Here is a 12,148-nt window from a genome sequence, read left to right as displayed (position 1 = left end):
GGACATAACACCACCCATACCAGACAAAGACTACAAGGCCCAGTCTACACAAGCAAGAGAGTAAGGCTGTAGAATAGACTATGCCACTTCAGACTACAGATGGGGATAGTGCCATTTTTAATTGTTCTATGTACCCAGCTTCCTCTAGGCAAACACCATTACCACCCCAGCTCTTAGGGGAGAAAGGTTCAATCCCCACCCACTCCTCGATTGGTAGTTTTCTAGCAGTACAGCATATTTTAAACTGGGAAGCATTCAAAAACATAAGCCCTAACCCAGAATTGAAAACGATAGTTCTGCCACCTCAAGACTCCTTTACCTCATTCTACAGCATGTGTAGACCAGCACTGTGACTCCAAAAGGAATGATACCATTTTAGATGGCAGGTGGGGAAATCATATTTTGAATGCTCCCTTGTTTTTTTGGAGGGGAGGATCTCTGCAAGAAGACAACTGGTACAATACAAAGCAGAATCTTTCCTCTCTGATGACCTAGATTTTAACTTGCAGGGAGCCGTTTTCTTTTTTAAAAAACTCATTACACCAGTATGGTGTAGTAACTCAGAATGTAGGGTCAGGACTGGGGACACCCAGGTTTAAATGTCCACTTTACCATGGAGTGACAATGGGCTAGTCATTATTTATTAAAAGCATTTATATATTGCTTTTCAGGTTAAAAAAAATGAGATGCCAAAATGGTTATGTCACAGCCAAGCCTATATTATATGGTTGTCGCAAGGATGCAACAGAGAAGGGAAGAGGACCATAAAGGCCATCTTGAGATCCTTCAAAGAAAAGTGGGGTGCAATATGAGTCTGCTCAGGCATTAAGATCAGTGCCTGAAACCCGCACACCTGTGAGTCATTAGCCTGGTGGATAGGGTTTTCTCCATAGTGTGCTCACACCTTCAGGACTCCCTCCCGAGGGGAGATAAATATACCCTCAACACTGCTGGCCAATTTTTCCTTAAAAAACACTCTTTAGACACATGTATTCAAGTCTACATTTGGTTGAACTGTGATCTACTTGGAAAAATGTTTAGACGCTTCTGGGCTTTTCTTCCCCTACTGGGAAAGCGGGATATAAAATTAAAAATGAATGAATGAATGAATGAATGAATGAATGAATGCAGGAATGCAGGAATTCCAGTTCTATGCAAAGCAAGTTGTCATGCAATAAGATACAAGGTAAGAAAAGAAGCAATAAAAGCAAAACGAAGAACCATACAGCATCTAGCACAGTACATGACAAGAGCTACAACAGGCAGAAAAATCATTAAGTTGTTAAAATTATTAAGTCATTAAATCATTAAGCCAAGACCCTCAGCAACGTTCAAGTGACGGGGGGGGGAGTTTGGGAACCACCGCCCTAAAAGATTGGAAAGGAACAAGGTGGAACTTCTGCCACGGAGCAGGCAGTAAGAGACCGGGGTTCCCGGGACACTTCAGCGTAGCTGCAGTGCACGCTGGGAGTCGTAGTCCTTGTCTCCTGAGGAGGCTCTCGCGGGGCGGCCGACCACCAGTGACCGGCGCCGTCTCCCTCACCGCGGCCGCTCACAGTCGGCTGTTTCCAGCCGCACTCCACACACACGCAGGCCTCACCTCTGCCATCGCCGCCACTGCCATGGCGCCGGCACCGACGGGAGAGAAAAACGAACGGCAAGCGCCAAAGCTGCCCTGGCGAGGCTCAGTTCGAGTCTTCGCGCTCTCGCTGGGGCTTGCCCCCTTCCCACTTCTCAGCCCCCAGCCAATCACAGCTTGCCTCCGTCCGTACGGGACTGCCCTCTCTTCGTGCTTATTGGCTGTCGCCCTGACACGAACCAACTAAGAATGAGGGTTTCTTCTGCGGCACCGCCTTCACGTCCCCTTTCATAGTAGGAATATAGAGGTATAATGAAAAGAATGACCAAAAATGGTCCCTTTTGATTATAACTTGTGTTTTTTTTGTCCCTGTGGTGGAAAAGTGTGATACAACGTAACAAATAAAAGAAGCAATAATATGCTTGGCCCATAAGAAATAAAGGGGGAGGCGGGGGAGGAATATTCATACTGCAGGTTGATATGGGTTTGTGTCGCTAGAATGACTTCCCATAGTCTTGCAGTTCAGTTAATTGCAAGGTTAGGGGTCAAACTGAAGCTTAAGCAAATACAACAATACAAAAGTGGGGTGAGGGGGTGAGGTTGGTTTAGATTTCCAGTCAAAAATTCTCCATAAAAGAATTTTTCAGGTTGTAGGAAAAGACACGTTTCTTAAATTCTCAACCCCTTCCCACTTGCTCAACCGCAGACCTCAGTGGTATTCAGAAGTCCTTTGTAAAAAAAAAAACCCCACCCACCCCCGAGACACACATTATGCTCTCCTCGTGTAGGCTCATTGCATTTTTAAACTTTTAGAACTCCACACAACACTTTTTCCACATAAAATAAGACCCGAGTATGAAAGCACATGAATTCCTGCATTTGCTGTTACCTTTCATGGGAGAGCTTAAGGCTTGCTTGTTGCTTCCTAAACATAACTATGCTAAAATCACTGATTTCTCAATTGATTTCTATGGGGACTTGAGAAGCAAAATTGAAAAATTGAACCCGGAAGTTGGCCTCGCCATGTGAGTTTATACCAAGTCTATTTCATGCCTCGATGGGTAGCGCCAAGCTTCTCTGATCATCGGATGCTCTATTCTCTATGGTCATTAATCCTTCAAGTGATTCACTCTTACTTCTCCTACTTTTCCCACGTGGTGGCTGAAGCTGGACCCTTTGTGGGAAAGCAGGCTCAGGACCAGCTCTAGATTTTTGGGGGGGCCTTTGGCCCCATTCCTTCCTCCCACCTTTCCTCTTTGGCCCCATTTCTTCCTCCCACCTTTAAACTGAAACAAATAACTTTACAGTTGTCAATGAGAACATTGAACTTGTCAAGGATTATCAATGCCGCCAAACAAGATCAGCCTCACAGGACCTTCTCTCGGTCCCACCGACTAAGACAGCTAGGTTGGTGCGGACCAGGGAGAGGGCCTTTTCGATCGTGGCCCCCACCCTCTGGAACTTACTTCCCTTTGACCTTCGGCATGCCCCCTCCCTGCTGACTTTTCGCCAAGCCTTGAAGACCTGGCTCTTCAGGCAGGCCTATGGGATCTCTGGGGTGGGTTAGGTTTTACACTGTATTAATGTAAGATGGTCTTCAGATGAGATGTTATGATATTAATAATGTGATGATTATGTATATGAGTAGACTGTATTTTATATTGTATTTTATATTGTAAGTCGCCCAGAGTGTCCGTTCAGTCGGACAGATGGGTGTCTGCTAAATAAAATTTTATTATTTATTATTATAATGCCTCAGCACAGTCATTATCCAAAATGGAGACAATAGTCAAGAAATCAGAAGAAGGCTAGGACTGGGGAGGGCAGCTATGAGAGAACTAGAAAAGGTCCTGAAATGCAAAGATGTATCACTGAACACCAAAGTCAGGATCATTCAGACCATGGTATTCCTGATTTCTATGTATGGATGTGAAAGTTGGACAATGAAAAAAGCAGATAAGAGAAAAATCAACTCATTTGAAATGTTGTGTTGGAGGAGAGCTTTGCACATACCATGGACTGTGAAAAAGACAAATAATTAGGTGTTTGAACAAATTAAACCAGAACTGTCACTAGAAGCTAAAATGATGAAACTGTGGTTATACTTTGGACACATAATGAGAAGACAGGCTTTACTAGAAAAGACAATAATGCTGGGAAAAACAGAAGGGAGTAGAAAAAGAGGAAGATCAAACAAGAGATGGATTGATTCCATAAAGGAAGCCACAGATCTGAACTTACAAGATCTGAACAGGGTGGTTTATAACAGGTGCTACTGGAGGTCGCTGATTTATAGGGTCGCCATAAGTCTTAATCAACTTGAAGGCACATAACAATATTGCTCCGTTTATTATGCCATGTTCCCCCCCTTTACAACTTTTTTTTCTTTAATGTATTCTCCCAACCATCCTGATACCTCCCCCTTTTTTCACTGTTGCCCTGTTTTGGCTCTATATGTGTCGGCACTCAACCACCTTAGTTTACTATTAGAGGGAGCTGTCATTATTGTTTTTGTTTCATCATAGTCATTTTGCATCCGATGAAGTGCTCTCTAATCCATCAAAGCATATGCCTCAAAAAGGCTGCATTCTTATTCAGACATGCATAGTCTTGTACTGTAAATGTGCTAGGGTTGCATCTATGGGAAGTACTACAGCAGAGACCATTCAGTCTGTAACTTAAGGGGTTAATTCTGTTATTGGTCTAGCTGACAGCAGACTATGATTGGCTGGAAAGGAAGGCTGAAGATTTGACAGTTGGCAGGAAAAGTGGTTCTGAAGCAGTTTTCCCCTGTGTAGCCCTGACCTAAGAAAGTCTATTTTATTTCTGCTCATATTCTATACCCTGTTTTTGTTCAGTTTACCCTCAGTAAAGTATTATCAGTGACTTTTCCTTCATTTTATCCCAGTCACCCTGCTAACTAACATTATCCAACAAAGTTATTATACTCAGAATGAAAAATGGAAATGGACGGCCTTCAAGTCGATTCTGACTTATAGCGACCCTATGAATAGGGTTTTCATGGTAAGTGGTATTCAGAGGTGGTTTGCCATTGCCTTCATCTGAGGCTGAGAGGCAGTGACTGGCCCAAGGTCACCCAGTGAGCTTCATGGCTGTGTGGGGATTCGAACCCTGGTCTCCCAGGTCTTAGTCCAACACTCTAACCACTACAGCACACTGGCTCTCACACCACACTGGCTCAGAACAGACCCACTGAAATTGATGTAGTTAACATTAAACATGACCTCAGGTGTCCCATCACATCCTTGAGTTCATAGGCAAGGAAACTGGATGTGTAATTTCAGTCAAGGTTTGTCTGGACTGAGCGTGGGACTTATGCAATATGGGGAACATAAGAGATATAGTAGCAAGTATTTGCCTTACTCAGGGATGAATCAAGGTTTCAAGAAACATCCCCTGGACAAAGTGCCCTCTAGTGAGGCTTTTTCTCAGTAAATGGGCCCAAGTGGATTTATTTGGTGTTGATGGTGCCAAAAGCATCAATCAGCACTTGGGTCATTCATTCATTCATTGGCGATCACTCGTGGCCGAGTAAGATTATCTTCCAAGATAAGGTCTTTAACTGTGGGTCCGTAAGTGACTGGAGGCTGTGACATCCTTCCCTGGTTCTCCCTGTCAGGTTCCCACCTGCTTGTGGCTACTGCCTTTCACTAGGCACCACCAGGGACACCACCAGTCAGGACCATCCTTTATATGGTTTCTCACTCCGCTCTAGCACAGATCTCACTAGATCCCACTGCTAGACAACACCACCAGTCACGTCTTGTAACCAATACTCCCAGAGACTTTGCCTACGTCTCTCTGTAGCTTGTTACTTTGTGACTGTGTGCCTATGCTGTTCCCAACCCCCTTGTATCTTTATATATAAAGCATACAACTCTGGGTTGCTCTGGACACTTGACTTGTTACAATATCTCCCTTCACCACTGCCACCATTAGATACAGTTTCTGTTCAGCCTTGGTAATTACCTTGCCCTCCCTTCTGGTCTGTACATTCCCCCAGCCAAGGGTCAGGCCTTTGGTAAACCAAATAAGTATTTATTTACTAACAACAGGAAATAACAAGATTACTTTAAGAATGTTTCACAAGCATATGGTTTCATATATGGTCACTCTTTATGTTTCTGTTCATATATATACTCTTTAAATATCAGCCAAATACAATCCAAACTTCCCTCAGAACTCTGCCAACCAACCCTCACCAAACGACCTCACTCCAACCAACTCAACAACTCTTCCCCAACCAACTCCTCCTCATCACTCACAAACCTCCATTTATACCTTCAGCCGGCCAACCACTCAGCCAATCATCATCCAGCATACTTCAGCTTCTCACCCATGTACTCCCCCTTTCTCTCTCAGTCAATTACCATACATCACCTAATAGACCAGCACTTACCATATTTACAGATGCTTAACCTACAGGAACATCACAGAGGCCAATTCTGGATCCACACAGCCTCCCACAGTGAGGACACAGGTTTCCAGATGGAAGATGGTCACAATGAGGATTTGCTTGACATGCCTTCTGCTTAGCTCGTTTGTCCCTTTTGCCCTGTACTCATGCTTCTTCAAAATCCATAGCACCTTTGATAATGGCCGGCCTCCAATTGGGACGCTCATGGGCCAAGGCTTCCCAGTTCTCGATGCTTATGTTACATTTTTTTAGATTGGCTTTGAGAACATCTTTAAACCTCTTTTGCTGTCCACCGATATTCCGTTTTCCATCCTTAACTTGGAGTAAAGTAGCTGCTTTGGAAGACAGTGATCAGGCATTAGAACAACATGGCCGGTCCAGCGAAGTTGATGTAGGAGGATAATTGTTTCAACACTGGTGGTCTTCTTTGCTTCTTCCAATACACTAACATTAGTCCGCCTATCTTCCCAAATAATTTGCAGAATTTTCCGGAGGCAGCGTTGGTGGAATCCTTCAAGAAGTTGGGAGTGGCGTTTATAGATGGTCCATGTTTCACAGGCATACAGTAAGGTCGGTAGTACAATGGCTTTGTAAATAAGCATTTTGGTCTCCCTGAGAATATCCCGATCCTCGAACACTCTACGCTTCATTCAGGAGAATGCGGCACTCGCAGACCTCAGACTATGCTGAATTTCAGCGTGGATGTCAGCTTTTACAGAGAGATGGCTGCCAAGATAAGAAAAGTGATTGACATTCTCCAGCGTCGCACCATTAAGCTGGATTGATGGTGCTACAGAAGGATTGGTTCGCACTTGCTGATGAAGCACTTTGGTTTGTTAAGCGAGAGGCCAAGCTTTTTATATGCTCCTGTAAAGACATTTAGGATAGTTTGAAGACCTTCCTCTGAATGTGCGGAGACTACATTATCATCAGCATATTGAAGTTCAAAGTTACACAAAGAAAAAGGTCAGCTTAAGAAAATAATTATAATGGAAGTCACTGGGGGGGTGCTTACTCACCCGTTCCTATGTGCACCTCCTGGCTGAGCCGACATTCAGATGGCCCAGCAGCTCCCAAATAGCACATGGATGCTACGGAGCTTCCTTCCAGTGCCACCACTGGCAACCTTTCTGCCAGCATCCCGAGTTTAGGGTTGCCAGGTTCATGGCCTGAGACTGATCCTGTATCTCTAGGAGAAGAGAAAGTCAGCCAAGGGCAGGTGTTCTTGCAACCCTGTAACAGGAAAAACCACAAGGTGGAATTCTCCCTTCCGCCTGCACAGCTTTTAAAGATACAGAAGACCTCTTGGAGGCCGGGCCTGGCAACCAGGAGGTCTTCTGTATCTTTAAAAGTTGTGCAGAGCGAAGGGAGAATTCCACCTTGTGGTTTTTCCTGTTACAGGGTTGCAAGAACACCTGCCCTTGGCTGACTTTCTCTTCTCCTAAAGATACAGGATCAGTCTCAGGCCATGAACCTGGCAACCCTACCCGAGTTGGATTGCTCTGTAAGTCCAAAAACACCCATGCCATAATAAATCTGTTTGTCTTTAAGGTTTAACACAAGCCTCTTTGTTTCGCAACTGACTTTATGTAACTAGGTAGCCTTCTGAAATCTCCTTCTGTAGAACACTTAAAGAAGCCGCAATTGCTCTTGTGCTTTGGGTTTTGATATTCTTGTACCTTGCAAACCTTGGATTTCAAAGTGGGGAAGAGGCAACTTACGGTACAATTTTCAAATGTACAGATATGGTCACCTCTGCATCATACAATTAAAACACTCTTACACCACTTTAACAATCGTGGCTTCTTCCCAAAGAATCTTGGGAACTGTAGTTTGTTATGGGCGCTGACCTCACAGAGCTACAATCCCTAGCATCCTTAAAATACAATTCCCAGGATATTCTTTGACTGTTAAAGTGGCATAAGAGTGTTTAAATGTATGGTGTGGATGTGACCAAGAATGTTTGTCAACTGTATTATAAGTTCCAATATTAAGTACAAATTCAGTACATACCAACAATAGGTACTGCCCATATATTCAACTGTACCACCAGAGGTGGCTCCATTAATTTCAATGCATTCTGGAACCTTATGCCACTATTAGGAATGGGGTTTGCTGGTTCCTATCCATTTGAATGCTGACAGTCCAGCTTTCAGTACCGATCCACCTTTATTTTGTTCCTGATTGTTTGTGCAATTGCTGATTGGCATTTTTTCCAGCAAAAAAATAACTTAATTGCTAATGAAAATGTTAATGAAAATGCTTATGCTGTAGGCACTTGTTCCAGTGAGTTAAGTTAAGAATGCATCAGCTTAGGAAAGCTGATTACAAAGACAATAATAAAAAATTTGGAGCGGAAACCGTGCAGATGACAGCCACAACCCACCGCAAGAAATCAATGCCGGTCCAAAAACAATGTGGATTGTCAGATTATGTCAAAATCCAGCAATAAATCTGATTTAATGAATATTCTCCCCCATCGCTAGCCACCATAAGGTGCAACGAGACTCAAGTCTGTATAATGAATCATCTAAATACAGCTGCAATCCAGAAGTTTCTGGAGCAGCCTTGATAATGTTAAGGGGATTACTTGGAAGAAAGCATGGGATTGCAACTTCAGACTCTTAAAACACAAACCCATGTATATTCATTAAGTAATTTATTTATCAGGAGTGTTTATAAATTGCTAAACATCACAAGGTATCATGGGTTGTATTCAACTACCTTCTACTCAGAGTAGACCCATTGAAATAAATGGACCTGTTAGCTATGGTCAGTAATTTCTATGGGTCTCTTCTGAGTACAAGCATTAGGAATATTTATAAACTGCTTAAACTTCACAAAATGCCATAGCAGTATGCAACAATACAAATAAAGCAAGTAAAAACAAGTTGAAAGAGTTACTTAAAAAAAATAATCAGACGCTGGCCACAAGTACACTCATCCTTCCAGTAAAGTCTACAAATAAAATAATAAAGCTTTTAACATGCAATGAAATGCATACAATGCTGGAGCCTGTGTAACTTCAGTGGGTAGCATGTTTGACATCAAAGTTAAGTCCCATTGCATTCATTGGGCCTTATTTCCTAGTAAGTGTGTTAAAGACTGAGCCTTAAAGATGAATTGTGCATGTGTTTAATGCCTTTTCAGGATTGGGGCCTATTTTATTTTTAACTGCTCAAGGGCTAATGGTACCAGCTAATTTCCTCCCTACCAGTGTCTCTCATTCCTGCCAAATTCTGAGTGACATCCCATGATTGCTATTGATCTCTGCTCTCTGTGTTAACTATTAGCTGCTGGGCACTAATCAATCATTAATGCCAGTGAGAAGAGGTATCACATTTATCAGTGGACAGCAAATCTACACATACACACACATACACACTCTGCAATTAATTACAAACAGTTAAATGCTGAGAAATTAAAATGGGGATCCTGAGGCTGTGATCCTATAGGGTGGGCTTCAAATTATAGATAAAATTTATTTGTAAAGGGGTTACTACAGCCTGACCTTTAAGCATACTTACTTGGAAGTAAGTTCCAGTTATTTCAATGGTACCACCTTCCTTTGCAATCAAGTGTGGTTAGGAGTTCTGTCATATGTACCAGGCTTGTGCATGTTTACTCTGAAGTAAGTCCCAATATATTCAATAGGCCTTCCTTGCAGCCAAGTATACACAGGATTGCACCCTTAGAATACTTTATAATGAAATTGAAAATACCTGAATTGCCTTATTACAATTTGCATATACTGCTGAAACAAAAGGTTATATATATATATAGGATGTTGTGTTGGTTAGAACATAGATTGTGAAACAGGTGTGGCTCAGGGGTATAGTGTGCTTTGCATGCAAAAAGTCCTAGATTCAGTCCCCAGCATCTCCAGGCAGAACAGAACTAAGATAAATCCCTGAATGAAATACTGGAAAGCTACTACTAGTGTACAGTACTGAACTAGATGAAGGCATAAGGTAGTTATCTGAGTTCTTAGCTGAAGACAGGTTGATGTTAAAAGAGACTTTGAAAGAAATGGTACTACCATGTATTTTGAAAGTACAGGTAAGATTCTTAAATCTAAACATGAAAGTGTAAGAACAAACTTAAGATGAGGAACAACGGTGAACATGTCTCTAGTGGCAAGCATGGAATGAAGAAATGGGCTGATTCCTTTCTTTGCAGATGTAGTTTTGCACAATTCTGGGGCATAAACATTTTTGGAAAAGATATGTGTATGCAGGTAAACAGATATCTGAGTATGCCCAGAAGGGCACCCAGGTGTTTCTTTTAAAAGTGCACATGTACAGATAACTGGAACCTGTACAGATTTATGCACTTATGGTAAAATAAAGTTGACAATGAGGACATTGAACTTCTCAAGGATTATCAATACCTCAGCACAGTCATTAGCCAAAATGGAGACAATAGTCAAGAAATCAGAAGGCGAGAACTGGGAGGACAGCTGTGAGAGAACTAGAAAAAGTCCTCAAATGCAAAGATGTATCACTGAACACTAAAGTCAGGATCCTTCAGACCATGGTATTCCCAATCTCTATGTCTGGATGTGAAAGTTGGACAGCGAAAAAAGTGGATAAGAGAAAAATCAACTCATTTGAAATGTGGTGTTGGAGGAGAGCTTTGTGCATACCATGGACTGCGAAAAAGCAAATAATTGGGTGTTAGAACAAATTACACCAGAACTATCACATCACTAGAAGCTAAAATGATGCAACTGAGGTTATCATCCTTTGGACACATAATGAGAAGACATGATTCACTAGAAAAGACAATAATGCTGGGAAAAACAGAAGGGAGTAGAAAAAGAGGAAGGCCAAACAAGAGATGGATTGATTCCATAAAGGAAGCCACAGACCTGAACTTACAAGATCTGAACAGGGTAGGGTGGTTTATGACAGATTCTCTTAGAGGTCACTGATTCATAGGGTCGCCATAAGTCGTAACTGACTTGAAGGCACATAACAACAACAACATATGTATGCCCACTTTGAGGAGGAATAGAGGACAGGGAGTTAGTTATTGAGGGGTAGGCAAAAGAACACTTTGCAGATACATCCCACCAGAAACACCTTACAAAGATGGATGGGAAAGATGACTTTACGAATTCAGACAGAACATCTAAACTGCATATGTGTGGATGTTCTTGCTCAGATCTGCACGTACAAAATGTGGATTCTCAGCAAAATACTACTGCATACATGGATATGTTTTTAAAATGTCTTATGTTATCTCAGTAGTTCTTACAACAGTTAGGTCAGTCTTGCTGTCCCCAGACTTGAGTTGGGAAGACCTGAGGCTGAGAAATAATGACCTGTCTAAGGCAACTTCAGTGAGTTATGGCTAAGTGAGATTTTAACAGGAGACTTCATAGTTTATTCTCTTGGTTGACTGTATTTGTAGCTTTTCTGCTTTGTTAGATCAAGTCTAGATGAACAATTTCTTAAGCTCTTTTTACTATGGAAATGGAAATGGTGCCTTCAAGTGGATTCTGACTTAGGGTGACCCTAGGAATATGGTTTTCATGGTAAGCGGTATTCAGAGGGGGTTTACCATTGCCTTCCTCTGAGGCTGAGAGGCAGTGACTGGCCCAAGGCCACCCAGTGAGCTTCATGGCTGGGTGGGGATTAACCAGCACCTTAACCACTACACCACACTGGCTCTCCTGTTTACTATATGACTTTTTAAAAAATAGATACAGGGATTGTGTGTTGAGATTCTGCAGCCCACAGGAACCTGACCTTTACAATAGGGGAAGCAAGCAGAAGGCCTGATTTTGACCCGATATTGTCTGTTAACAGGGTATTTGCGTAGCAGAACTGAAGGAGCCTGCAGTCATCCGTCTTGGGGAGCTATAATTAGGTAATTGGCAATGCCTTAAAAGACATGGGGTACTAGTCTGTGATGCAAATGTGCATATGCTATTTTATATGTATATATGCAAATTTGGTCTGATTTTCAGAGGGAAAGCGGGTTTAGCTATGAACTGCTGATGGGTCAACATCCTGAAGATGTTAAAATGCTTTCCCCTCCCCCCCCAAGAGATTAATAGAATCATTATGATCAGAGTAGGAAAAGTATCCTTTTTGATGCTACCATCCTCTGGTTTCTCTCTTTCC

General features: G+C 42.4%; 2 protein-coding genes across 3 annotated transcripts in view; one reads left to right on the top strand and one right to left on the bottom strand.

The window, feature by feature from the left end:
- Window positions 1–2,488, bottom strand: part of CLSPN (claspin) — a 36,896-nt gene extending 34,408 nt beyond the window's left edge. Inside the window, exon 1 of one of the 2 annotated variants that reach the window (XM_061597327.1) lies at window positions 2,469–2,488. Coding sequence is in view for 1 of the 2 variants with exons in the window: in XM_061597326.1 (XP_061453310.1) it covers window positions 1,601–1,624 (24 nt within the window). In the remaining variant the exon portion in view is untranslated. Of the gene's footprint in view, window positions 1–1,600; window positions 1,849–2,468 lie in introns of those variants that run through there. The other variant, XM_061597326.1, reaches the window with a different exon arrangement.
- Window positions 2,489–9,885: 7,397 nt separating this feature from the next.
- Window positions 9,886–12,148, top strand: part of LOC133370217 (protein argonaute-4) — a 42,666-nt gene continuing 40,403 nt past the window's right edge. Inside the window, exon 1 of the mRNA XM_061596138.1 lies at window positions 9,886–10,076. Coding sequence (XP_061452122.1) covers window positions 10,058–10,076 — 19 coding nt within the window. The 5' untranslated portion in view covers window positions 9,886–10,057. The remainder of the gene's footprint in view (window positions 10,077–12,148) is intronic.

This window comes from Rhineura floridana, chromosome 15, assembly GCF_030035675.1.
Source record: "Rhineura floridana isolate rRhiFlo1 chromosome 15, rRhiFlo1.hap2, whole genome shotgun sequence".
Classification (NCBI taxonomy): Eukaryota; Metazoa; Chordata; class Lepidosauria; order Squamata; family Rhineuridae; genus Rhineura; species Rhineura floridana.
Note: the sequence above shows the minus strand (reverse complement) of the source record. Positions and strands in the feature narration are given on the sequence as shown.